The 24357-nt window shown below is 37.7% G+C and overlaps 8 protein-coding genes across 9 annotated transcripts; 3 read left to right on the top strand and 5 right to left on the bottom strand.

Moving 5' to 3' along the window:
- Positions 1-24: 24 nt before the first annotated feature.
- LOC148172064 (uncharacterized) lies at positions 25-1298 on the bottom strand. Its single transcript, XM_088041361.1, has 2 exons — positions 1151-1298; positions 25-567 (listed from the first exon to the last, which is right to left on the bottom strand). The coding sequence occupies exons 1-2, from the start codon at positions 1203-1205 to the stop codon at positions 215-217; spliced, it is 408 nt and encodes a 135-aa protein (XP_087897487.1). The 5' UTR covers positions 1206-1298; the 3' UTR covers positions 25-214.
- Positions 1299-1436: 138 nt separating this feature from the next.
- Positions 1437-2500, bottom strand: LOC148172063 (uncharacterized). The gene is made up of 5 exons (XM_088042401.1): positions 2493-2500; positions 2235-2336; positions 2139-2191; positions 1695-1956; positions 1437-1639 (listed from the first exon to the last, which is right to left on the bottom strand). The coding sequence occupies exons 1-4, from the start codon at positions 2498-2500 to the stop codon at positions 1748-1750; spliced, it is 372 nt and encodes a 123-aa protein (XP_087898527.1). The 3' UTR covers positions 1437-1639; positions 1695-1747.
- A 2717-nt stretch (positions 2501-5217) lies between these two features.
- On the top strand, positions 5218-6243 carry LOC148172062 (uncharacterized). Its single transcript, XM_088041716.1, has 3 exons — positions 5218-5347; positions 5394-5615; positions 5976-6243. The coding sequence occupies exons 1-3, from the start codon at positions 5296-5298 to the stop codon at positions 6188-6190; spliced, it is 489 nt and encodes a 162-aa protein (XP_087897842.1). The 5' UTR covers positions 5218-5295; the 3' UTR covers positions 6191-6243.
- Positions 6244-6454: 211 nt separating this feature from the next.
- Positions 6455-7448, top strand: LOC148172061 (uncharacterized). The gene is made up of 4 exons (XM_088041572.1): positions 6455-6563; positions 6614-6925; positions 6974-7078; positions 7221-7448. Exons 1-4 carry the CDS (start codon positions 6515-6517, stop codon positions 7406-7408), a joined length of 654 nt encoding a protein of 217 aa, XP_087897698.1. The 5' UTR covers positions 6455-6514; the 3' UTR covers positions 7409-7448.
- Positions 7449-14158: 6710 nt separating this feature from the next.
- On the top strand, positions 14159-18896 carry LOC148172060 (uncharacterized). The gene is made up of 19 exons (XM_088042399.1): positions 14159-14252; positions 14303-15124; positions 15171-15349; positions 15408-15474; positions 15519-15661; positions 15741-15773; positions 15835-15896; positions 15944-15947; positions 15996-16137; positions 16200-16247; positions 16342-16367; positions 16432-16501; positions 16551-16559; positions 16614-16697; positions 17158-17325; positions 17375-18588; positions 18665-18679; positions 18719-18776; positions 18883-18896. The coding sequence occupies exons 1-19, from the start codon at positions 14204-14206 to the stop codon at positions 18894-18896; spliced, it is 3207 nt and encodes a 1068-aa protein (XP_087898525.1). The 5' UTR covers positions 14159-14203.
- Positions 18736-20476, bottom strand: LOC148172059 (SET domain-containing protein SmydA-8-like). Of its 2 annotated transcripts, none has more exons than XM_088041016.1 (4): positions 19622-20476; positions 19260-19570; positions 19067-19221; positions 18736-19021 (listed from the first exon to the last, which is right to left on the bottom strand). In XM_088041016.1, the coding sequence occupies exons 1-4, from the start codon at positions 20404-20406 to the stop codon at positions 18899-18901; spliced, it is 1374 nt and encodes a 457-aa protein (XP_087897142.1). In that variant the 5' UTR covers positions 20407-20476; the 3' UTR covers positions 18736-18898. The 2 variants fall into 2 exon arrangements, with proteins under 2 accessions (XP_087897142.1, XP_087897143.1); XM_088041017.1 differs by having other exon boundaries at positions 19067-19209.
- A 53-nt stretch (positions 20477-20529) lies between these two features.
- Positions 20530-22432, bottom strand: LOC148172058 (SET domain-containing protein SmydA-8-like). Its single transcript, XM_088040364.1, has 4 exons — positions 21921-22432; positions 21489-21875; positions 20868-21440; positions 20530-20825 (listed from the first exon to the last, which is right to left on the bottom strand). The coding sequence occupies exons 1-4, from the start codon at positions 22367-22369 to the stop codon at positions 20552-20554; spliced, it is 1683 nt and encodes a 560-aa protein (XP_087896490.1). The 5' UTR covers positions 22370-22432; the 3' UTR covers positions 20530-20551.
- Positions 22433-22464: 32 nt separating this feature from the next.
- On the bottom strand, positions 22465-24296 carry LOC148172057 (SET domain-containing protein SmydA-8-like). Its single transcript, XM_088040365.1, has 4 exons — positions 23948-24296; positions 23746-23891; positions 23471-23629; positions 22465-23421 (listed from the first exon to the last, which is right to left on the bottom strand). The coding sequence occupies exons 1-4, from the start codon at positions 24065-24067 to the stop codon at positions 22488-22490; spliced, it is 1359 nt and encodes a 452-aa protein (XP_087896491.1). The 5' UTR covers positions 24068-24296; the 3' UTR covers positions 22465-22487.
- Positions 24297-24357: the final 61 nt, after the last annotated feature.

The following is a 24357-nucleotide window of genomic DNA, read 5'->3' as shown; positions in this document are numbered from 1 at the left end:
TTCGCTCTGTTAAAACCACAGTAATTAAGTACGAAGATTTTATTAATTAAAACATGTAACAATTTTGATAGTTTTAGTACGATATGTAACAATTCTTTACAAAAATACTTATATTACAGTTGCAAATAAAAAATTTCGGACACCCGGCGGAGTTTCATTCTAGAAGATGGCGAGTCCAAAACTGATTCCTCGTTTCTGTAAATTCCCCAACACCCTACCAACTTACACAAACAAACAACCCAGTCGCCACTACCAACATAACAGATCTTACTCCTACTCCCCCATTGCACCCATCGGTGAAGCACTGGCAGTTAGTTTCCAATTTAAAATCACTGTCGCTGAGGACACAGTTGCTACTGTTGGTTTTATAGGGGTACCAACCACAGGCTCTTGTCACTCTTGTCACATCAGCGTCGATAATTTTTTGCACGGTTTTTCGACAAAACATTTGTTGGCCGCTTCGGGGCTCACATTTATGAAGAAAAGGACTTTCGGTGGTGTTGGTTTCGATGTCTGCACACTCTGGGTGGTCGTAAGAGGAGCATTGGAAGCAGCTGATGGCGAAAACTGGAAATTTTTGCATGAGACAGCGGCTCGCGGGATTGAGTTCGGTTGGTAGCCCTGTCACGTCATGACGCTAGATGTGCTAACAAGGAAAATTCTCGTTGCAAATGAATTAAACGCTCGAAAATTAAGTGATAATTGCAACCTTGATGTTAAGTTGGTTGTTATGGAGCAGTTATCGTTTATCAATGACAGGATTTGATATTAGAATCTTGACTAATTTTGCCGATTTAGTCCAAAAAGAGAACAACTAGGACAAAGTGAGCCAGTTATGACTAGTCCGTTATCAACGCATTATTTAAATTCAAAAATATTATCAGTGCACCTCTTATCTGAGTTATTATGGAAATAAAGTAAAAGACAAACAGCTCAAATAAAATTAAAATTATTATTGTTTAAACAAACGACTTTTGTTTATTAAGCTACTTCTCCTGCTATCGTGTTAACAAATTGCGCCATCGGCAAATATTGGTCGATAAAATCGAACAATGGCCCCATCTAGGCCACTTGTCGCAATTTTCCCTTATCAGTCCTCGATAGCAAAATCCGGAAACAGGCCAACCAAAGATAATCAAATTCAACTCACCTGCGGACACCACCGCCAGAAGAACGAAAACACTACAAATGTTAGCCGGACTCATCGTGAACTGATAAGAAAAGCCGCGTCAGACGTGTCGGCGTTGTCTTCAGACCCGGAGAACTACCACGGCATAAATATATTCAATTTCCGGATATTTCTCGTCGAATCTAGAAACGATTTGGCGGCAACAGACCAACGCACCTGGCCATGGTATCGATCTGGACAAGTGCAAATATGGGTGTGATGATCCACGTGTTTTAGATTGCTATTATGGTTTTTTGAGATGTTTGAGTTTTGGGCGGAACCAGTTGAAGTTGGTTCGGCTCGGTTTAGTATCGGAGGAATCGAGGTCGAAAAATGGGGTTCCCAGGTTGTACCGAGCTCTCAGCAGCGCGTTGTTTATTTATCTAACTTATCTTCTTTCCACTGGATTTATTAGTTTGTTCAACATTGTTACACCTCACTGTAAATATTTATTTTTTAAATTACAGGTACCTGTAAAAGTAGTTTCAATCAACTATTTTTAGATGTCGCTGCTGTCACTACTTACGACCTTTGTGCGTGTCGTACGGGTATATAAATCACAGTACAAATCCGCTTACGTTAGTGCACCACTATTGATTCAACGTCTTCATTTATCAAAGAATTTAATGTATTCTTTTTGCAGGGCGGCGTCGTTTTATCATAAAGCTCGTATCTTTGGTAAATTATGTGAAGTCGTGATCGTTCCTCACTGTCTTGATCCTTATCAGGGAAGTTATGTGGAGTTGTCACATGCAAGGTGCAGAATGGGGTTTCTGACGAACGTTGAACTTTAATAGGTCAATTATAAAGATAATGACTATGATCACGCGTGGATCAAATGTGAGGAGATTTGTTAAAAATAGGCCAAGATGGTAAACAAAAAATCCGCCCTGTCCTAAATTTACCTATGCGAAAACAAACAGCTCCATATTTTATCATAAAATCTATAAATATCACCGGAAAATGTCACGACTGACGTCATGCGTTATCTTCATTTTAACACAAAAGTGACCGGAGAACAAGCTATTGAAATTGAAAAATCCGACGTGGAGATAATGAAACTTACATAATAAAAGACGAAAGTTCGGACGCGATGTCTAAACAATCAGATAAAAATTCATGGCAGATACAGAACGGATCAATAAAAGCTGCAACGGTGTTATAATAACTTACCCAAGTTAATGATTGATTACCTTGGGATTAATTAGTCTCAATTCGGACTATTCATTTAAACCCATCAATTTATCATTATCACCAAACGTGGTTATAAATTATGACTCCCGATAATTGTCTTCTTGTGCCAAGAAATCCACATTTTCATTACGTTATCATGTGTATTTTTTTGTGGGCGTCGATGTATTCAAGCAGACGTCGTGACGCCCGTCTGTGGATCACTGCCGCCACAATGCCGCTTTAAAATTTAAGGAAAAATTGTAGCAATTAAAATGATGCAAGGAAACGTGCCAGCATTGGTGTAATTTGGCAGAATCGCGGGAATTTTGCGGTTGAGTAATGCCATTGCGAAAGTAGCTCAAGTGGCGTTTATTGAAGTGTTCGGAGAAAAGAATAATGGATTTATGATGTTGGGATTATATAAAAGGGAGTTACAGGAGTTTTCTCTTCCTATTTTTGAGTTGCATGAGTCGAAAATGATAAATTGACGTCACAAATTTTATGAGAAATTCGCTCTTGAGTGATAATAATAGGAGAATTCTAGATTTGACAGATTACCAGCTGCTTCCGAAATAATGCCATAATTCTGCTTTTATGAGATATCTGCTTTATCTGAAGAATGATACTTGTAAACGTGACGAGTTGAGTACTAAGTTAATTCTCTTATATTTCAAGATTGTATTTTCTAAGTGATTTCGCATAATGTTGAAGATGTCACTTGAACTTTAAAGTTTCAATTGTGTTGGTAAAAATTTGACGTGTTTTGTCAAAATCACACGAAATTTTTCGAATTTGTGAAAATGTTGAAATTTCGAATTCGTAATCTTTAGAAAACATCTTTTTAAGAAAAACATTTCCCAACATTTGTCAATTTGCGAGTCCAAAGTGCGACATATTTTGAATTTTTATCTCCAATTCGACAATCTATATCCTGAAAGCAGACTTTTAATACGAATATCTTAATTCCGAGTAATATGTTATAGAAAAACAAATGTGAAAACAATAAACCTAGCGACAGTTTTGAAACGTATCAGATTTGATAAATGATAAGACATAAAATGACGTGATCAGCAATAATTGAAATTTTGACTCATCATACAATTTATTTGTATTTTTAGAACATTCCAAAGATTTCTAAAATTTTCTTCTCAATGAAATCACAAAATTCTTGAGTGGAAACACATTTTGTATTTGAACTTGTAGTTTTGTTAGTTTTGATGCCAGCAGCTTCTGATATTTGAGGAGATTATTACCTTGAGCAAATTCATAGTCTGTCTCAAAGTTCAAAATTTTGGATAGACGGAGACGAATTTTAGTAATTTTTGTTTACAAAACGGGCCAAAAATTTTCAGCATTTGATATTTGCACTTGTAATTTTCGTAATTTTGCTGCTAGATTAATGAAATTTAGAGAACTTGGTATTTTTGAATTGTCAATTCATTGTCTTAAATTTCAAAATTTTGGAGCAACGAAAACAAATTTTAAAATTTTCGTTTATAGAATGGGCCAAAAATTTCCAATATTGCGTATTTGCACCTGCAATTGTCGTAATTTTGATGCTAGAGCGATGAAATTTGAGGAATTTGCTAGTTTTAAGTTATTTTACTGTACCAAATGTCAAAATTTTGGAGCAAAAGAAATAAATTTTTAAAATTTTTGTTTATAAAGCCGGCCAAAAATTTCCAACATTTTGTATTTGCACCTGTAATTTTCGTAAATTTGTTGCTAGATTAATAAAACTTGCTGCTTTTAGGTTGCTAATTTACTGTTACAAATTTCAAAGTTTTAGAACAATAAAAAAAATTTTTAGAAATTTTTGTTGATAGGAGAAACAAAAAATTTTCAACATTTTGTATTCGCTCCTGTAAGTTTCGTAATTTTGTTGTTGAATTAATAAAATTTAGAAAACTTGCTACTGTTAAGTTTACTACTTTACTCTTCCAAATTTCAAAATTTTAGAATAACAGAAACAAATTTTAGAAAACAAGCTAAAGATTTACAATTTTGTCTATTCGCACCTGTAATTTTCGTAATTTTGCTGCTTGATTAACAAAATTTAGGGAATTTCCTACTTTTAGGTTGCTAATTCAAAGTTCCAAATTTCAAAATTTTAGATCGACGAAAACAAATTTTAAAAATTTTTGTTAATAGAAGCCAAAATTTTCCAATACATATTGTGTATTCGCACCTGTAATTTTCGTATTTTTGTTGCTAGATTAATAAAATTTAGGGAATTTGCTACTTTTAGGTTGCTAATCTACAGTTCCAAATTTCAAAATTTTAGATCGACGGGGACAAATTTTAGAAATTTGTGTTAATGGAAGAGGCAAAAAAATTTCAACATTATATATTTATACCTATAATTTTCGTATCTTTGTTGCTAGATTATTAAAATTTAGAGAACTTGGTACTTTTGGATTGTTATTTTACTGTCCTAAATTTCAAAATTTTAGAGCTACAAAGACAAATTTTAGAAATTTTTATTCATAGAACGAGACAAAAATTGCTAATATTGAGTATTCTCACTCGTAAATTTTATAATTTTGATGCTAGAGCAATGAAATTTGGAGAATTTGCTACTTTTGATTATCTAATTGACTGATCCAAATCTAAATAAACAAGATCAACAGACATACTTTTTAGAAATTTTTAATTTTTAAACGAACAAACGAATTTGTGCCAAAGAAGATTTGTAATTTTCTAATTAGTGCTTTAAATTTCATCATCCCAAGAACTAATTTCTACAAAACCCTTGACCTACAACACCACGCACCCCTTCACAATTAACAACTTCATTGACCCCATAATCCCTCGAGTGCATATCCTCATCCCTTGCGTCGGGACGCTTGGGGGTGTAAAGGCGCCGGTACGTCGTGGCGTCGTTCGTAAACTGATTGCGCACGTTGTTTGCTTCTGAACTTTACATTTTCGTCTCGGACTAGTCACATAACACTATGCTGGTGCAGTTCTTCTTCTTTACATTCGCTGTTTTGGGAGTGCAACAGGGTAAAACAAAACTTATCCCTTAACAACTCCAGACAGTTTTTTTTAGGTTTTTGCTTAAAATGCTACTCTTGTCTCTCCAGCGACCCCCGTGATTCCTGCGTCCGCTTGGACAGGAACAAGGTTCCGATGAAACACTGTGACACCACAGAGTTGGAACACACCGAGCGGTTGGCGAAGGAAATTGATCAAGAAATGGGGAAATTGTACGAAGTTCATGCAGCTCAAGGGTTTCTTCCGGCTTTGAATTGTTTGAAGCAAGTCATTCAGCGTAAGTAAAAAACTGCAATAAATTACAATCTGCCATATCCTGTGTTTCGCAGAAATTATTAAAGGCAGTTATTGTTGGCTAATATCTTATCTGATGTTTGATTATATTGTCGAGTAATATTCGACTTATCTCCCAATTATGCGGCGGTTTCAGGTTGAGTAATTTTAAGTGTTTTTGCGACAAAATAAATCCCATCTTATTATGACGGCGTTGACGCAATTGCAACGATAATTTGGTTTTCAAAATTGGAATTGTCACGTGTTGTGCAACATTGTTAATATTTCCATCTGCTTGATTAGATATCTAATTTTCCAATTACCACAAAAACAATCAAATTAAAAAATTTTTGTATTTGTGCAGATGGTGACAAACACTACACTCTACGTGGTTGTCAGCTCGCTACAAGCGATAAGTTGGACATCTGCGTCAGAGTGAAGAAGGAAAACAACGATATTCTTCGTACCATTGACTGTTCGCTGTGCAATGGTGATGGCTGCAACAGCTCCATGGTCAGAAAACCATTCTTCAGCTCACTCGGTGTTGCTCTTACTGTTCTGATTTATTATCAACTGTAGAGTTAGATCAGATATTGTAGACACTTTTGTACATACTCTCTGGATTTACTTTGTCTTTAGTTAAGCAATAAAGTTTTAATACCAAAGTCCTTTTTTTACGTTCGCATCATTCCTCATTCAAGTGAGACACGTTTTCACCATTATTTTAAGAATTCGAGAGGTTTTATCTCAATACAAGTATCCAGCGAAAAATCAAACGTAATATTTTATCACGTTCATGATTTAACACTTCAGGAGTGAAGATAACAGAGATTTTATCGATGGACACTCTATTTAAGCAGAACTGACTTCTCTTCGACCTCTAGTGTGTCGACAATCCTGAAAATGAAGTTCATTGTCGTGTTCTGTTTGGTTGTGGCTTTTGCCTCTACTGGTAAGTGCTGCTTCTGGTAACGAAACTGGACGACAATAATAATTTTCAAGGTTTTGGGGAATATTTGTGCCCCATTTGCGAAGGTGATGCTTGCGCAAAAGACAATATCGAGAAGAAAACATGTGATAAGAGTGATTCAGTTACGCCTGACTCCACACCTGGAACGACTGGAACTCCATCGTCTGATACAACAACGACGCCTGAAGTAACAACAACGCCTGAGGTAACAACGACGCCTGAGGTAACAACGACGCCTGAAGTAACAACGACGCCTGAAGCAACAACGACGCCTGAAGCAACAACAACCACCGAAGCAGATCCAGATTCACAACCAGAAAAAACTCTTGTCAATTTCCCAACAGGTTTGCTTCTTTCATTTCATAGACACGCCACTTTACTCTTCTTTTCAGTGTACCACCCTAGATCAGCTCGATCCATCTTGGACCAACTTGAAAAATCCCCCAGAGAAGATGAGGTTGAATATAAATGTGTCTCTCTAAACTTCACGGCACCAGGTAAGAACTATTTTTTTTAATTGTGCAATTGAAACAGGTTGGTACCCCTGAATTAAGCACAAAGTGCTATATACCTTTCGGTTTCAAATTCCAAGAATTCGATGTAGGGAGCTTCTCAGTAAAACTGTTTTTTCTTTTCTAGATGGTGATCATGTGCAACAAGCCTGCATTGTGGCAACTGATGCAGTTGAATTCTGCAATGAAGTCCACGAAGCATTTGGAGATGATGCTAAATGTGAAACGAAAGATGCTGAACATAATTCGAGCGTCAGAATTATTCAAAGTGTCACAGTAGCAGTAGTTTTGGCTCTTGCGTGTCTTTTAGTGTAAATTTCTGTAATAAAGAAATATTAATTTATTATAAAACTTATTGGTTTGTTGTTTCTTTGGTAGATTATAAATCTTTCCGTATGTTGGTAGCACTGAAAAAACAGATGCAAATTCCTGGCATGACGTATCGTGAATGTTGTTTACCTTGTAGTTATTAGAGGTGCCAACATGTAGAAAAAATGAATAATTTTTTCAGGCGTACAATTATGTCGCTAACAGTCCCAAATTTTAAAAATTTAGATCGATGGGGACAAATTTTAGAAAGTTTGTTCATTTTGTATTAGCATAGCACTTGTAATTTTCGGAATTTTACTGCTAGAATAATAAAATTTAGAGAATTTGCTACTGTTAGGTTGCAAAATAGTCTCAGATTTTAAAATTTTATGTAGATAGACAATACAAATTTTTGTTTAAAGTTAGAACAGGCCAAACATTTTTTTGACTTTGTTTTTGCATCTGTAATTTTCGTAATTTTGCTGCTAAATTTAGAGAACTCGCTACTTTTTGGTTCCTAACTTATTGTGCTGAATTTCCAAATTTTACAGAAACGGAGACAAATTTGAGAAAATTTTATTATTTGAAGAAGCGATTTTTTTTAGCAATTTGTATTCGCACCTGTAATTTTCGTAATTTTGCTGCTAGATTAATAAAAAAGAAACTTGCTACTTTTAAATTACTAATGTTTTATCCTAAATTATAAAATTTTACAACGGAAACAAATTTGAGAAATTTTTGTTTACAGAATGGACAAAAATTATCCACTATTTTGTATTTACACCTGTAATTTTCGTAATTTTGCTGTTATATTAATGAAATTTAGGAAACTTACTACTCTTGAGTTGTTGTTTTACTGCCTCAAATTTAAAAATTTTGGAGCAACGAGGACAAATTTTAGTAATATTTTGTATTTGCACCTGTAATCTTTGCAATTTTGCTGCCAAATTTATGAAATTTAGGCAAGTCGCTACTTTTTGGTTACTAATTTATTGTCCTAAATTCCAAATTTTACAGCGACGGGAACAAATTTTAGAAATTTTTCTAACAAGAAATTTTTTATATTTTGTATTTGCACCTGTAATTTTCGTACTTTTGTTGCTATATTAACGAAATTTAAGGAACTTGCTACTCTTGAGTTGTTATTTTATTGCCTCAAATTTCAAAATTTTAGAGCACCGAAAACAAATTTTACATATTTTCGTATATAGAACGGGCCAAATATTTCCAATATTTTCTATTCATACCTGTAATTTTAGTAATTTTAATGCTACAAAGATGACATTTGGGAAACTTCATTATTTTGAGTTGCAATTTTACTGTCTCAAATCTCAAAATTTTAAAGCAACCGGGACGAATTTTAGAAATTTTTGTTTATAGAACGAGTCAAAAAATTGCTACATTTTGTATCTGCGTTTTTAATTTTCGGAATTTTGATATTAGAGTCATGAAATTTGACGAAATTGCTGCTTTTAAGTTGTTATTTTACTGTGCTAAATTTCAAAATTTCAGAGCAATGGGGATCAATTTTAAAAATTTTCGTTTGTAGAACGAGTCAAACATTTTCTAAATTTTGTCTTCGCACCTGTAAATTTGGTAATTTTGCTGCGAAATTAATGAAATCTGGGGAACTTGCTACTTTTAGGTTGTTAATTGATTGTTTTAAATTTCAAAATTTTGCAGCAACGAGAACAAATTTGAAAAAATTTGGATTATTGAACGGGCTAAAAATTTCCAACATTGTGAATTCGCACTTTTAAGTTTCGTAATTTTGATATTAGAGTGATGAAATTTGAGGAAATTGCTGCTTTTGAGTTGTTATTTTAATGTCCTAAATTTCAAAATTTTAGAGCAACGGGAACGAGTTTTATAATTTTTTTTATAGACGTTTATAATAGGTGGACGCTTCGTAAATATAGTAGTAATTAGAGGTGCTTACATGTAAAAAATGCTTGATCTCTTGGATCTACAACGCAAAAACTTCCGTGTTTGTTTATCAGATTCTTTGATTTTGCGAGATTGGTTCCATTCGCCCCTCTTATCTCTTCATTCCCTTTTTATACCCCTGTATTTTACAACCCGGCCCATTTTACAATCGATTATTCAAGATAAAAGAAATTTATCTCTTTTATGTATTTAAACAGTTGCTAATCCTTCCAGTTCTTTGTCGTTCGAAACACAATGAAGTCTCTTCTTCCCCTACTGTCCATCGTGGCTCTCACCACTTCCGGTAAGTAACCCCCATTCAAACTGTGTCGATTTTACTCTTCTAGTTCTTGCTTCGGTCTGCCCAACTTGCAAGAACGAAGACTGCAAAGAATCAGAAATCCCAAATAAAGAATGCGGACCTTACCACCCTTTTGCCATAGGCTTGGTACGAATTGCTAGATCTACTATAAGTTACAAATGTCTTCACATTGAATTTGATTCGGGTAATAACAACTCCAAAAGAGCTAAACTAAGAGTGAGTTTGTAGGTAACGCATGGGAAGAACTGCAGCAGTGCATTCTCACAACTTCTGATATCTGCGTGTCTTTGAGAGAGTCTTTGAATGTCACGGCTTGTACAATTCATCCTCCGCGTCCTTCAGTGAAGGTACCATCGAAGAATGAGATCGATGTGTCTCTTCCACCGGAAATAGCACCGCAAATTGGAGGATCAAAAGTGTACCGCGCTTCTATATTTTTTGTTCTTTTATTAATTTGCTCTTGGGGACTTTAATTTTAGTATCAATTATGTAATCTTGTAATTTTTATCACTAGCTGTAGAAGTTGTGTCATTTCTACGTAGCTAGGTGCAGTGTGATAAGTGTATCTCTTTATTGTTCTTAAAATAGAAATTTCAAAATCGGATATCACATTCTTTTTATTTTACCTGTTGCATTCTAGAGATTTTGATTGAAATAAGTTGGTAGTTTCGATTGTACTTCTTCTAGTTACAGTTGGTACTACTGTGAGAACTACAGAGTAATACTTTTCAATATTAATTGAAATTTTTGAGTGTGTCGTTTCTTACACCAGACAATTTTGGAATTTTGAAAAAAAAAACTTTTTGCAAGGATTGAAGTTATCCAGATGTTTGGCTTAAACCACAGTAATGGATTGTTCTCGCGAAAACGGCTAAAACTTCTTTATATAGTCGCAATTCATCAAATTAAGAATGAAAATTAAATTTGACAGATGACGGATTTGTGACAATCACCTTGGAAGCATTGGCGTATCATCTAGCAACATTTCGAGATCAAACAAATTTGTTTCCGTTGTGTAAAATGTGGCTTCAATTCATGTTCCTCAGCTGTATTGTCTTAAATTATGTCACAAAAACAAAGGGCACTCGTTCGGTGTTTTCGGTTACCGATACACAAATAATGAACTTATGCCCCCTGACGCCTGTTGATTCTACGCTCATGTGTCAACCCTTCAATCAGTGTGAGATCTACGTGCTAAAATGCAAGGTCACCTTTGATCACTCTAAAAATCTTGGCCTTTCCAACCGATATTTTTAGGATGCACTAAACCGTAGAATAAAAACGAAATTGCATTTATCAGTTCTTTTTAATTTCCCATTAGTCACAACCAAAGAGAGACATCATAATATGAATTGCGACAATAAAAATTAAATTATAAAAATACAGGAAATCCCTTTCAAGATAATCATCTCAATCTAATCTAAGCTTAGCTCTTAAACACCGCCGCAATTTTCGCCCGACGAAACCACTCCTCAAAAACCGAAATCTTCGTGTACACCACTGGCTGGTCATCACAGCCCACCCCCATGGTGACTACACCCACTAACACGTTCTTCTGCACCACGAACCCTCCGGAATCCACCATGCATCCTTTCTTCTCAACACAAAAAGTCGCTCCGCTGATCTTCCCGCTGTAAACCTTCTCGCACTTCTTGTGCTCCAGAAGCTTAACATTAACTCCAACCATTTCGTTGTCGGTCCAACCAAAAACCGTCGCGTTGCTCCCTGCTAAATACTTGTAATTTCGTTGAGCCACCGGTAGCATCACCACTTCTTTCTCTTTGAAGTTTTGTACGATTCGTATTACTGCGACATTGCGATCAACTTCTTGGTGCTCTTCATGGATGACGATCTCTTCGATGTCGAAAATCGTCCCGTACTTTGATTGCGCAATTTTCGCGGAATTTTGGTTGAGAACGGGCTCCACGCAATGCGCTGATGTTAAAACCCACTTCTTCGTGATGATTGCAACGCCACAGATGAACTGGAAGTCGTCTTCAGCGCCGAGGATGAGCGCTGCGGAGAATTTGTATTTCGTGGATGTGAGTTTGGGGGCGTCGCGACGGAACTTGGGGAATTTCTTTAAGGGGTAACGAAAGGGTTGGCAAGAGTGGAGAATAACGTGGACGAGAAGGAGTAGATTAGCGACTGATATTACTACAAGAGTGCTTATAACGAGGCAAGACACCGACGACATTGCGTCTAATTTGCATGATTTGTACGGCGGAACTGGGGGTTGTTCACCCTGCGTGCTGGGGTTGCATGTGTGTATGCAGGAGGAGGGTGAAATTGGTTGAAATTGGTTTAATGCAGCAATGTTTTTTACATACACGGAACTCAAGAAGTGGAGCAGATAATGATGCTTTAAGAGACTTTTTGACCTAGAATGAAAAGTAGTTTGTTTTGTTCTTGTAGTGTCGTCATGACAGATAACTGTTTTGTTGGGGTGGAGACAGAGGTGCCAACGTGTTAAAAAAGAAAGGCCTCTTATACTGATGTGACTAAAATTATCAAATCTTGGAAGATCTAAGTTTTTAAGTGATTAATTCATTTATCAATTATCATTTAGGCTGCAATAAAATTGTACAACAATTACATATTATAAATATGCTTCTAATCAAGTGCAATAAATTCTTTTGCACTTTATTGAAAATTTTATTGCCCTCTATCAATAATCCCAAAAGAAGGGGTTTAATTAGATTAGAATTTATTTCATATATAAATCTGCAATAAACTGTGACACTTACATTTCGTGTTTCGTCTTGATTCTTGCACATCTAAACATGGTGAAACTTGTCAGTGTTGCACTATTTTGTGCTCTTGTGATACCATCAAGTTCGTCAATTCAAATAATGAAAGACTGTTTGCTAAATTTTGTGTTTAAGGTTTTGGTAACTACGAATGCCCCATCTGCTTGGAAGGAGTGTGTGAGGAGCCAAAAATACTAATTTGTGACGGCTCCAGCAGTAGTAACCATAAAGTTCCTGAACCTGTTCCAACTGTTACTCCAACAGTGACAAGTTCTGAAACAACGCCTACGGTAACCACTGAGGAACCAACCACTGAGGAACCAACTACTGAGGAACCAACCACTGAGGAACCAACTACTGAGGAACCGACCACAAAAGAACCAACCACAGAGGAATCAACCACTTTGGAACCAACCACTGAGGAACCAACCACAGAAGAACCAACCACTGAAGAACCAACCACTGAAGAACCAACCACTGAAGAACCAACCACTGAAGAACCAACCACTTTGGAACCAACCACAGAGGAACCAACTACAGAGGAATCAACCACTTTGGAACCAACCACAGAGGAATCAACCACTTTGGAACCAACCACTGAAGAACCAACCACAGAAGAACTAACCACTGAAGAACCAACCACTGAAGAACCAACCACTTTGGAATCAACCACAGAGGAACCAACTACAGAGGAATCAACCACTTTGGAACCAACCACAGAGGATTCAACCACTTTAGAACCAGCCACTGATCCTGAAGGTAAATTAAAATCTCTGAAAATTAAGTTTTATATTAACGTCTTCACTTTTCTTTTAAAGCACCACAAAGATCCAAACGTTCTATTCTATACAGTCCACGAGCAAACCTCAAAAACAGAGATCCTGAATACAGCTGCCTTACTGTCAACTTCACTCTTGGTAAGATCACAAAATTTTTCCAAAACATTAATTTTGTCTTTTAGGCGAAGCAAGCCATAAACAGCAGGCCTGCGTAAAATCTACTGATATTAAATCAGTATGTGACAACTTTAAAGCCGTTGCTGGAATTGAGGTTCACCATTGTGATGGAGAAACAGCTCCATACAACTCTGCTCAGTCTATAATGCAGAGTTTTATAGTTGGAGTCGTTTTGACAATGGTAGTTCTAGTTCTAGCTTAACATGTTAATTTTTATAATAAATTCTAACTTATTTTATTACATTTTGTTGTTTTCTTGAACTAAAGTGCTTCTGGTTAGCACTAAAACTGAATTCTATTATTTTCTTCATGAGATAAGATGAGACAATCTGAAGACAACCATTAGAGCCGTTGGGAAGACCAGAGATTTCAAGAGTCTAGAGTCTTATCATATCTCATCCAAAATTAATTCTGAAAATACGTCTTAGATAACAAACATCTAAAATACCTAATCATTAAGATTTTATGGATGATGACACTGATTCTAATAAATCATGATTGATTTGTTCATGAAAATCTCTTTTGGATGTGCGATAATCTCTTGATAACGTCGACTATCACAAAATTCTTCGTACTGAGAGGTGGGGACACTTCCTGTTATTCCTAAAAGACCAAGACCAGTGTGCATTATTTTGCATTTCGGAAAAACAGTTGTATTATTATACAGATTGCAATATCTTGTTTAAACAATTCCATCCGATATTGCGATACTGAAGATTCACGTATCTCTTGTCGCCAATCATGAAGAGTGGGGTAACATCGGATTAGAAATTATCTATGTATATAAGTTCGCCGTGAATTGAAGCACTTACATTTGTTCTTCATCTGCTAGAAACATCTCAACGAGATGAAGTTTTTTAGTGTTGTACTAGTTTGTGCTCTTGTGGTACAGTCAAGTGGGTAAATTTGTTAGATTAAGAAAAAAGTTAAAAATTTTGTGTTGAAGGTTTCGCGGACTATGTCTGTCCTGTTTGCGTGGATGAAAAATGCGCAACACCAACAGTTGAGGTTTGTAAGGAAGGAAGTGATCCCACGGTTCCTCCTCCAGTTTCCACAGAGTCAAGTTCAAGTTTGAGTACGGAGTCAAGTTCAGAGTCAACATCCTCAGACACAACGACTGAAACAACGACAGAAAGTACAACTGAAACGTCTACAGAAACACCTACTGAAACGACAACAGAAACAACTACTGAAACGACTACAGTAACAACTACTGAAACTACGGCAGTAACGCCTACTGAATCGACAACAGAAACAACTACTGAAACTACGACAGTAACGCCTACTGAAACGACTGAAACGACCACAGAAACAACTACTGAAACTACGACAGTAACGCCTACTGAAACGACAACAGAAACAACTACTGAAACGACAACAGAAACAACTACTGAAACGACAACAGAAACAACTACTGAAACTTCGACAGTAACGCCTACTGAAACGACTGAAACGACCACAGAAACAACTACTGAAACTACGACAGTAACGCCTACTGAAACGACAACAGAAACAACTACTGAAACTACGACAGTAACGCCTACTGAAACGACAACAGAAACAACTACTGAAACTACGACAGTAACACCTACTGAAACAACTACTGAAGCGACAACAGAAACAACTACTGAAACGACTACTGATGATGCGCTCTCCGCATATCGAAGTCATCCAAGACCTATTCGTTCCTTAATGTATCATCCACGACTGCTACCCAAGGCAGACGACGCCCCCGAATACAGTTGTCTTACTCTTAACTACACTCAGGGTATTAAATTTCCATTTTTTTGCATTAAATTAATTGTTTTTTTTAGCTGACCAACAACATACACAACAAGGTTGTGTAAAAACAACTGATATTGAATCAGTTTGTAATACTTTTAAAGAAACAGCAGGACTTGAAAACGTCGAGTGTCAACATAAAGCAGCTCAGTATAATTCAGTTGATGGAATCGTGCAAAGTTTGGCAGTTGTGGCTGTTTTAACGGTGGTTGTTTTGTTTACAGCCTAATGTATGACATAATAAATTTTAATTTATTTTATTAAAACAGTTTTATTATTTTTGCACGCTGATAAAAACGTTATTAATATCAGGTTTAGGCCATATTAATTGTATTTGTAATAATTACGTTATTGACATTTTGATAAGATTGAACCGTTAGATTGTCATCGACATCAGAAAAGAATGATAATATCTGGATTAATTCTACCCACAACAGTAATGTTTGACTCAACTTTGAATTATGTTGGTAACTCTGCCTACTTGACGGACTTGTTTGAAATGTCAGATGACAGGGCTACCAACGTTTAAAAAAGCAGCAATTAGTAAACCCGAAATATTTTTTTAAATAATATTTTTTTTGTGTCTTTGGGTAGCTACATAGAAGCATCAGAAAATTTTGACACAAGTGCGCAATGTAAAAGATAAAACATTTTAAAACTAGTGGAAAATTTCAATGAACGCAAAAATATAATCAGAGAATACCTAAACTTATCGTTATCCTAAGTGTGGCCAATGAGAGCAACAGTCTGGCTCTAGAGTAGGTTAAATTCAGGATATTTTTAACAATAGATTAAAACAAAATAGGTTTGTTTATTTGGCAGTCAAAATAGTTATTTATTGTATTTTAAGTCTATAGAACACGAAAGAAAAGAGTAGACACGAGAGCGTTAATTCGAGTTTATCATTTTCTTACGTGTTTTTGGCAATAAATAGAGCACGAATGCTATACAAAATTTTATCCGAAACCGCGCCAACTCTTTTTATGATTTCTTTTCTTTGTATTTGTCAAATATGATATAAACTCATGGCCAAATTGATGCACCGCTTAATTAAACACTAGTATTTTTTTTATTTCCAATTAGTAGAATTTTCAAAACCATCAGATCTTGTAATTAGAAATTGATGATAATTTTTAATAACAATCAATATAATTTTATATTTTTATTATACTCTCTATTTCACAAAATTCAGTTCCTTAACAGTACAAACGAAGTGTCGTCTGGTTATAGTATGAAACAAAATCTCATTATCTAATCACCTGATCCGGTGAAACCCCTCATGTGGTGTCCTAGTTCTCAATTTTTCGCACTCTTTATCAAATTTATCTAATGTTACAACTGAGGTTTCATAACGAACCAAATGGTGCAAAGCAATTTTCATCTCAAGTGCTGACATAATTACAAAATTTTAGGTGATAAAGGCAATGTTTTTGTAGATTTTTGGAAGCTATATAAACGCAAACAATAATATAAATTTTCATTAGTTGTGTTAAGTTCTTTCAGTCATAACATGGAACGTGCAGTGGTTTTTATATTTTTCTTCAGTGCGCTGAGCAACTGTAAGTGTATTCGTTATTGTTCATCATAGCAATAATTATTTCAAACGTAGAGCAAATATTTATTAAAATCTTTATTTTTCCAAAGAACTAAACTCCGCCTATATAAAACTACATATTATAATTGCACTCCTTTACTTTTAAATAAATTGAAGCCCTTAGCGTAATAATTAATTAATTAAATATAACTATTATTGGAATTTCATACAGTAATACAATTACGTTTAGTTAAGTTTAATAGTAACAGTTTCTTCTTTCTTTTCTGAGTTTTTGGATTTGATTTATAAATTCGAATTATTCTTTCTCTTAGAAGATATTTGTAAATCTGTTAATAAAATAAATCTGTAAATAAAATTCACTTAAGAAAATTAATCACTCACTCGAGACTAAAATTTATTATCTACATAACACACTAGTTTCATAAATAACTATTAACTGATCAACGTACGTATGTATTTTCTAGGTTTTGCAATAAAATGCCCAACATGTCGGGGATCCAGTTGCAATGAGGCTGATATTCCTTTACAAGAGTGTGATTTTCGTACTGCCCATTTACCATTTCGGGATTATCAACAAGATTTCGATTTGTCTGAGAAAATTTACAACTGTTTAGAACTGGAGTACATCACAGGTAATTTAGGTTTTTTTTGTATCAGTTAATTGTTAAATTCCTGTTGTAGACCAAATGAATCTGGATGAGTTAAGACAGTGTGTAGTTACGTCAACAACAGATGATGTATGTAATACTCTACAAAAAGTTATAAATTTGAAAAACTGCTTGGTGACAACGCCTGGAGGTTATGATAATATTGAAGAGAAAAGATATGTGAACGGAGAAAATTCACCTGAACCACCTGCAGGCAGTTCTACCAGTAGCACCAGTGCATCAGAAAGCAGCTCTATTAGTGGCTCAAGTTCAACAGAGAGCAGCTCTCCCAGTAGCACCAGTTCATCAGAGAGCAGCTCTCCTAGTAGCACCAGTTCATCAGAAAGCAGCTCCGTCAGTAGTTCAAGTTCAACAGAAAGCAGCTCTCCCAGTAGCACCAGCTCATCAGAAAGCAGCTCTGTTAGTAGCTCAAGTTCAACAGAAAGCAGCTCTCCCAGTAGCACCAGTTCATCACAAAGCAGCTCCGTCAGTAGCTCAAGTTCAACAGAAAGCAGTACTTCTAGTAGCACCAGTTCATCAGAAAGCAGCTCAGACAGTAGCTCAAGTTCAACAGAGAGCAGCTCTCCCAGTAGCACCAGTTCATCAGAGAGCAGCTCTCCTAGTAGCACCAGTTCATCAGAAAGCAGCTCTGTTAGTAGCTCAAGTTCAACAGAGAGCAGCTCTCCCAGTAGCACCAGCTCATCAGAAAGCAGCTCTGTTAGTAGCTCAAGTTCAACAGAGAGCAGCTCTCCCAGTAGCACCAGTTCATCAGAAAGCAGCTCCGTCAGTAGTTCAAGTTCAACAGAAAGCAGCTCTCCCAGTAGCACCAGTTCATCAGAAAGCAGCTCTGTTAGTAGCTCAAGTTCAACAGAAAGCAGCTCTCCCAGTAGCACCAGTTCATCACAAAGCAGCTCCGTCAGTAGCTCAAGCTCAACAGAAAGCAGTACTTCTAGTAGCACCAGTTCATCAGAAAGCAGCTCAGACAGTAGCTCAAGTTCAACAAAGAGCAGCTCTCCCAGTAGCACCAGTTCATCAGAAAGCAGTTCCGTCAGTAGTTCTAGTTCATCAGAGAGCAGTTCCGTCAGTAGCCCTAGTTCAACAGACAGCAGTTCTCCGAAAAGCAGCTCCCCCAGCAGCAGCCAAACATCAAGTGATTCTTCAACTGATTCTTCAAGTGATATTACTCCAACCGAACCTGACGATAATGGTAATAATGCACAAACTGCTGCAGCATCTTTAATACTTCTTGTACTATTGCAAATTTGTGTTTGGTAAAAATTGTATCATTTAATTACTAAAATAAATTATTTTCTCTTTAAATTAGAATAATTGTGCCAAGGTGAGAAGATTTTTTTACGAGTTTTTTGTCTTGCAATAGAGAAATGTGAAGAAAACTGAAGCTCAGGGGTACATTTTAATTTTATTATTAATCATAGGTTTAATACTACATCAAAAAATATCAAGAAATTAAAATTATTAGCTTAAATAAAAATGGTGGATGCGCCGGGAAAATACAAATTTTAAAAGTTTTTTACTTTGAAGACTGTCTCTGTTGACTCTATGTAAATTTATAGGAAAGTAGCAATTTTACGTCTTGTTCAACAACTTCCCCCACATCAGGCTCCGTCTTCAGAATCTCATGAGCTTCAATTAAATACCCCAAAGCTCTCTCCTTCAACTCCTAAAACTCGCAATGCATCAAAATCTCTCTTCTGTTTAAACATACCATCTCTCCCCTTTTGACCTTCTCTATCAAAGCCTGAAACAAGTCGTACAACAACAAACCTCGAAACCTCGAAAGTCCTGGTTCAAGAACCTCGGCAACTGCTAAGAGCTCTTCACAGAGCTCAATCTTCCGCTCCAGAAGACCTAAAGAAAGATCTAAACCCAGTTTGAGAAAAATCGTCACGTTTACTTACCTTCCAAGTTGTAATGTTCGATGTTACCGTACAACTGAGTTAGCGCGTACTTTACCTGTAAAGATAAAGAGTTTTTTCCATGGAGGATCTCTGAGTGCCTTTCAAGAAACTCTTCAAAGCTCTCAGGATCGCGATTGAGTTGAGAAACTTCACGTTTAAACGCTGCGGTTTTCGAAGCGATCGCTTCGGAGTTAACTGTAACTCCACAGTTGTTGCAACAGAACTCAGAGTCGGAGTTTAAGAGTTTTCCTCCACAGGAATCACAGTTAAAGGAGCCGATGAAGGTACCAAACTCCGTGGGGTCGTTACACCTAGTGACCAAAACAGTATTTTTTATACTTCAAGAGAGTTTTACCTCTGACCTCTGACAAGAACAATCAAAGTGTTTGGCAGCTCTGAGGTGAGCACGTCTTTCCTGAGTCCCCCAAAGAGTCTGCGTGTACGTAGCAGTGATCAGATCGCCTTTCTTGATCTTAACAGTCGCTGTTAAAGTTAGGGTGAAATCATCCCCAAAAGTGTGTTTTGTGTTGTGTTTACAATCATGCGCTAGGAGTGAAACAACAGGAAACAACCCTCGGATGTTAACATCGGGTGCTCTGACCTCAAAACAGTTAGTATCAAAAATTGAACAAATAGTCAACACCTCGGTGTCATCAGTGTCAAGTTTCAACACACTCCTGAAGAACGGTACCAAAGTACGTCTTAAGACTTGGTACGCTGCAGTCTGTGCATGTTCTTGTAAATGTGCCTGACACTCCATTAACACCGCGAACTTCTCAGGTTCGTTTTTCTTCAACAACAGAGCTCGCAGAGGTGTTATACAAGAATAAACCGATTGTTTTCCATCGGTTTGAACAGTCGGTCTGTACCCTGAGGTTGTTAAAACCCGGCATTCCTCCGCATGCAAAAGTGAGTTTTCACACTCTTCACCACACAACGGCCAAAGACATTTCCGACATTCGTATCGTTTATTCCGGAGATCGAGTTTCTTGTGACAGGTGAGACACAAAGGGGGACTTACAGTTTTCGGGCCTAAAACCAAAGGAGCGACTTTCATTATTATCTCCCCGGGGGCGATATCGCGAGTCGCGACAATGTGGCGGCCGAAAATCTCGTTAGTTTGCGTTTCGAAGCACACGTTCGACATGTTGAAATTAACTGCGATTATGTAAACAAGCTGAAATAGTTTGAGATGACTGAAATATATCAAGAGGGGACGTGCGTCAGGAGTATTTCAGAACGAGGAAACTTAGAAAATCTGTGAAGTAGGTAACCAATCATACACCATTTATTTACTCTTTCAACAAATCGACTTTATTGTGCGCTGCCCAGTTGAGGAACTCTTTCTTTGACGTCGCCACTAAATTCAGAAGTTTGTCTCCAGCAGGGCTGTTCTTCTCGTACTTTAACACGTCGGCGGCGTGCTCTAGGCTTTCGCGCGACTCTTTGATCATCACCATGACGGATTTCACCTTCGCTTTGATGCCGAGGTCAAACTTCCTCTTGATCAGAATCATATTCGCTAAGTAGAGCTCATGGTACACCACCCCTGTGTACAAAGGCAACCTAAAAAACAGTTAGAGAGATCTTCATCAGAAGAGTACCAACCTGGCGTTTCCTGGATCAATCTTCTTGCAGATCTCCAAGAGTTCCTTACACATCGCGATCTTCTTCACGACGGTGTCATCACTGATCTGACTCGGAGTGTAGCCTTGTTGGTATCCATACAATTGCACCAAAGAGTGCTTCACTGAAAAGATATGGTAGTGGTTGGGGTGAAGAAAAGTCAACATTTTCGTTAATAAATTATCGAGTTCTTTGACCGCGGGGGATGTTAATTGAACTTGATCGACTTCCTCCCCGATTTGGTTGATCAAATAAGAGACTTGACTGTTGTTAAGCTTGATGTCGCACTTGCTGCACGTCCATTCGGTCTTCTCGTCGATGGGATCTACCGGGAGTTGGTAGCCGTCGCAGGTGTCAGGCCCAGTGCCCAAACAACGAAGAGCACTAAGGTAACTTCCCATTTCTGTTGGGTCTTTGCAACGCGAGCAAGAACACGAGAAGTACTTGGTTTCCAAGAGGTGCTCGCGACGGGCTTGGGTGCCCCACAGCGCATGGGTGTACATTGTAGTGATGTGCTCCCCTTTCTTTATGGGAACGACCGCCCGGACTGTTATTCTACAAGAAAAAACGTAAGTTTAAGTCATCACCAGGTTTGGAGACCACTTGTAGCCATTCTGCTCTGAGTCGAAACTGTGCGCAGTGTTGCAGATGCAGCTGTGCTCCATTAGGTACGCCGTGGGGTACAGCGCGGAGATTTCAGCTCCTTGGTTGATCTCCAAAGCGTTAACATCGATAATTCCGCAGATCTTGTGGATGGTTTCTTTGGAAGTGTCGTCTAAGATGTGCTTTCCTGAGCGAGTTTGAAGGATCTTCAGCGGCGTGAAGAAGGAGTCGTCCAGGTACTCAAACGTGCGTTCTTGGACTGTTTTATAAACGTCGGTTTCAGGGCCGCGGTGGTCTAAATGCGCCTCCATCTCCATCAGCTGCGCGTACTTCTTCGGGAGCTTCTTTTGGAGAAGAAGACACCGGAGGGCGAGGAGAGTGTCTTGCCTTCAATAAAATCATCAGATAATGTCTTGACTAGTCGAATCTTACCTGTAGAAGTCATGGAGGCCGTTGATTGCCCTCACTTCTCTTAAACTCAGGATGAAGCACTCATGCCCGTGCTTCTCCGCGTCTTTTATTCCCGGGCACTCCGGATGACACACCGGGAAATCGCAGCCGGGACACCGAGGACTCTCTTCGCAAATAATCAACCTGCAGCAACCGACGCATGGGACTGGACCTTCTTCAACCATGTGAGGTCTAGGTCCGTAGACCAGAGGCGCTTCAGCAATGACCACATCTCCGGGGTTCAAGTCTCTAGAAGCTACAAGACAACGCCCCACGTCTTTAGTTGTTACGACTTCATAGGCGCGGCAGAGGTTTTTATGGACTTTCCAGTGCTTCTTTTGGTGGTCTTTGCAACAGTATGAGACGAATTTGCACGCTGAACATTTCAGATCGGCCGGTTTTTGACACTCAGCGCAGAGATTTTCGGACATAACGCGGAGATTGTTGAACTGGAAAGAGGTAAAAATAGAACGGGATGAGGGGATATAGTCGTGACTTAGTTGGAGAGGTGCCAACAAGGGGGCGATTTGACACTAAATAAAACTTTATTTATACTTTCGTTACAACGTCAGCTACGGTTTTGGAAAACTCTTCGTTGGCGAGCGCTTCGACATTCTTCTTCAGAGCTTCGACCGCTTGGAGCGCCTCGTCTCCGGTTTTAACAGCGAGGAGGAGTTCATGGTACAACTCTCCAAGAACCACACCTCCGTTGTATAATTTTCCAAGAACTTCAATCAAACTCCGGCAGAGTTCAGCTTTGGTGGCTACCTCGTCATTGTAACTCTTCACCAAAGCCCGTTTTACTCTGCAGACGTGGAAATGATTGGGGTGTAAGAACATCAACAGTTTTGCTAGAAGTTCTTCTAATTCCTCAACGGTACTGCCTTTATCCAAAACTTTCCCAACTTCGTTTCCTAGGTGTTGAACGAACTTTACCATCTGGTCGTTGGGCAACTCGATCAGGCATTTATCGCACACCCATAGACCATCCTTTGGGAGCTGTGTCCCTCCGCAGGGCTCGATTTTAGTACCCAAACACTTCAAAGCTGAGAAAAAAGTACCAAACTCTGTCGGGTCGAGACAACGGGGACAAGAACACGTTAGGTTTCGTGACGATAGATCCAGGAGACGCTCTTGAGTACCTTGATAGACATCAGTGAATGAAAGAGTGATGGGTGCTCCCAGACAAATTGGGGTTCTTGCTCTTACTGTAATTTCGTTGCTACCAATTTGAATGAACGAGTTGGGGGTACAACTATGAAGAAGTAAATCCAATGAATGGTAAACAATCTGGAAGTCTCCAACTTCCAAAGAGTTGCGCTGGACGTAGTTAAACACCTTGAGCAACTCAAAGGAGTTGCCCAAAAGTTTGTCTAAGTACTCGAGGTCTTCGTCTAGAGGGACGTGTTCGATTTTTTCCGGGAGTTGCTCTAGGTCTTTGGTTTGAGTCAGAAGAACTCTGAGAGGAAGCAGAATCCTAAATCTGAGGAAATGGAGCTTTAAAAAAAATCAACAGTGTGGATAAGATAAACCTGTAATTTTCAAGACGAGCCTTTGGAGAATCCGACTGGTAGCGACTTAGAACTTTGCATTCTTGGGCGTGGGTCTTGTTTTTGAAGCCTTCGCAGTCTAAGCTGCAAAGAGGCCACAAGCAGTCGGGGCAGAAAATAATGCCTTCTTCAAAAATGGGCCTAAAAATTAAAAATATGTATAACTGGTTGCCTAATTTTTAAATGTGTTTTATTATTGTAAATTGTTATATTTTGGTTTTACGTTATTGATTGCACAATTTTAGAGAAAATAGTACCGGCAGCATCCCACACATGGCATGCAACCACTTCTAAGTGGAATCTTGGGCCCCACAGCAAGAGGAAGACCGGTAAGAACGATTTCTCCTGGTTCCAAATCTCTCGATGCTTTCAAAAAGCAATTAGTTTCATCTCCGTGACAAATCTACAATAAAAAAAATTGTAATCTCGTCGTAAAACAATTAGAGACACAATTCGTACGCTAACTTGTCTGCAATTCGGACATTTCTCACAGGTGCTGCAAAAAGGTAGTAAACACACCAAGCACGCCTGTATACTTGGTTGCGTACATTTTTCACAAAAAATAGTTTCTTGGGACATTCTTGTGATTGGAAATTGACTGTTTGAATTCTTTGGGGCTGATTAGCTTGAGAAAAATGAGGGAAAGAAAGAATAGAAATGTGCTTGTTACACTTGCATTGACAACACAAAAATTCATGCAGATTAGTAGTAAATTTTTACTTAATGCGCAGAGATTTTATCTCCAAGAGCACAACATTTTGGGACGACTCAAAATAACTTGTTATGTTGTTAACGCGAATTGTTTTGAGTTTTAGTTCTCTGCCAAAAAAGCGTCATGCTGCGCAGGTAATGGAAATTTTGAGGGTGTT

The sequence above is a fragment of the Gnatocerus cornutus genome, chromosome 7, assembly GCF_029298725.1.
Source record: "Gnatocerus cornutus isolate USDA-ARS CGAHR chromosome 7, icGnaCorn1.1, whole genome shotgun sequence".
NCBI lineage: Eukaryota > Metazoa > Arthropoda > Insecta > Coleoptera > Tenebrionidae > Gnatocerus > Gnatocerus cornutus.
The sequence above is the reverse complement of the archived record's forward strand: the minus strand, read 5'-3'. Positions and strand labels throughout refer to the sequence as shown.

Coding starts and splice junctions, on each gene's coding strand:
- LOC148172060 (XM_088042399.1), top strand. CDS start 14,204: ATGAAGTTTTTTAGTGTTGTACTAGTTTGTGCTCTTGTGGTACAGTCA. Junction 15,774..15,834: donor TTTTGACACAAGTGCGCAAT/GTAAAAGATAAA, acceptor AAATATAATCAG/AGAATACCTAAACTTATCGT. Junction 16,248..16,341: donor TTTCAAAACCATCAGATCTT/GTAATTAGAAAT, acceptor GTTCCTTAACAG/TACAAACGAAGTGTCGTCTG.
- LOC148172057 (XM_088040365.1), bottom strand. CDS start 24,067: ATGTCCCAAGAAACTATTTTTTGTGAAAAATGTACGCAACCAAGTATA. Junction 23,892..23,947: donor CGAATTGCAGACAAGTTAGC/GTACGAATTGTG, acceptor TTTTTATTGTAG/ATTTGTCACGGAGATGAAAC. Junction 23,630..23,745: donor CCATGTGTGGGATGCTGCCG/GTACTATTTTCT, acceptor TTTAATTTTTAG/GCCCATTTTTGAAGAAGGCA.
- LOC148172058 (XM_088040364.1), bottom strand. CDS start 22,369: ATGTCCGAAAATCTCTGCGCTGAGTGTCAAAAACCGGCCGATCTGAAA. Junction 21,876..21,920: donor GGCCTCCATGACTTCTACAG/GTAAGATTCGAC, acceptor ATTTTATTGAAG/GCAAGACACTCTCCTCGCCC. Junction 21,441..21,488: donor TCAGAGCAGAATGGCTACAA/GTGGTCTCCAAA, acceptor TTTTTCTTGTAG/AATAACAGTCCGGGCGGTCG.
- LOC148172061 (XM_088041572.1), top strand. CDS start 6,515: ATGAAGTTCATTGTCGTGTTCTGTTTGGTTGTGGCTTTTGCCTCTACT. Junction 6,926..6,973: donor TCTTGTCAATTTCCCAACAG/GTTTGCTTCTTT, acceptor TCTTCTTTTCAG/TGTACCACCCTAGATCAGCT. Junction 7,079..7,220: donor TCTAAACTTCACGGCACCAG/GTAAGAACTATT, acceptor TTTCTTTTCTAG/ATGGTGATCATGTGCAACAA.
- LOC148172062 (XM_088041716.1), top strand. CDS start 5,296: ATGCTGGTGCAGTTCTTCTTCTTTACATTCGCTGTTTTGGGAGTGCAA. Junction 5,348..5,393: donor TGTTTTGGGAGTGCAACAGG/GTAAAACAAAAC, acceptor AGTTTTTTTTAG/GTTTTTGCTTAAAATGCTAC. Junction 5,616..5,975: donor TTTGAAGCAAGTCATTCAGC/GTAAGTAAAAAA, acceptor GTATTTGTGCAG/ATGGTGACAAACACTACACT.
- LOC148172063 (XM_088042401.1), bottom strand. Junction 2,192..2,234: donor GAACTTTCGTCTTTTATTAT/GTAAGTTTCATT, acceptor CAATTTCAATAG/CTTGTTCTCCGGTCACTTTT. Junction 1,957..2,138: donor GATAACGCATGACGTCAGTC/GTGACATTTTCC, acceptor GACCTATTAAAG/TTCAACGTTCGTCAGAAACC.
- LOC148172064 (XM_088041361.1), bottom strand. CDS start 1,205: ATGAGTCCGGCTAACATTTGTAGTGTTTTCGTTCTTCTGGCGGTGGTG. Junction 568..1,150: donor TCTGGCGGTGGTGTCCGCAG/GTGAGTTGAATT, acceptor AAAAATTTCCAG/TTTTCGCCATCAGCTGCTTC.
- LOC148172059 (XM_088041016.1), bottom strand. CDS start 20,406: ATGTCGAACGTGTGCTTCGAAACGCAAACTAACGAGATTTTCGGCCGC. Junction 19,571..19,621: donor TTTGATTGTTCTTGTCAGAG/GTCAGAGGTAAA, acceptor TTTGGTCACTAG/GTGTAACGACCCCACGGAGT. Junction 19,022..19,066: donor AGGTCAAAAGGGGAGAGATG/GTATGTTTAAAC, acceptor TGCGAGTTTTAG/GAGTTGAAGGAGAGAGCTTT.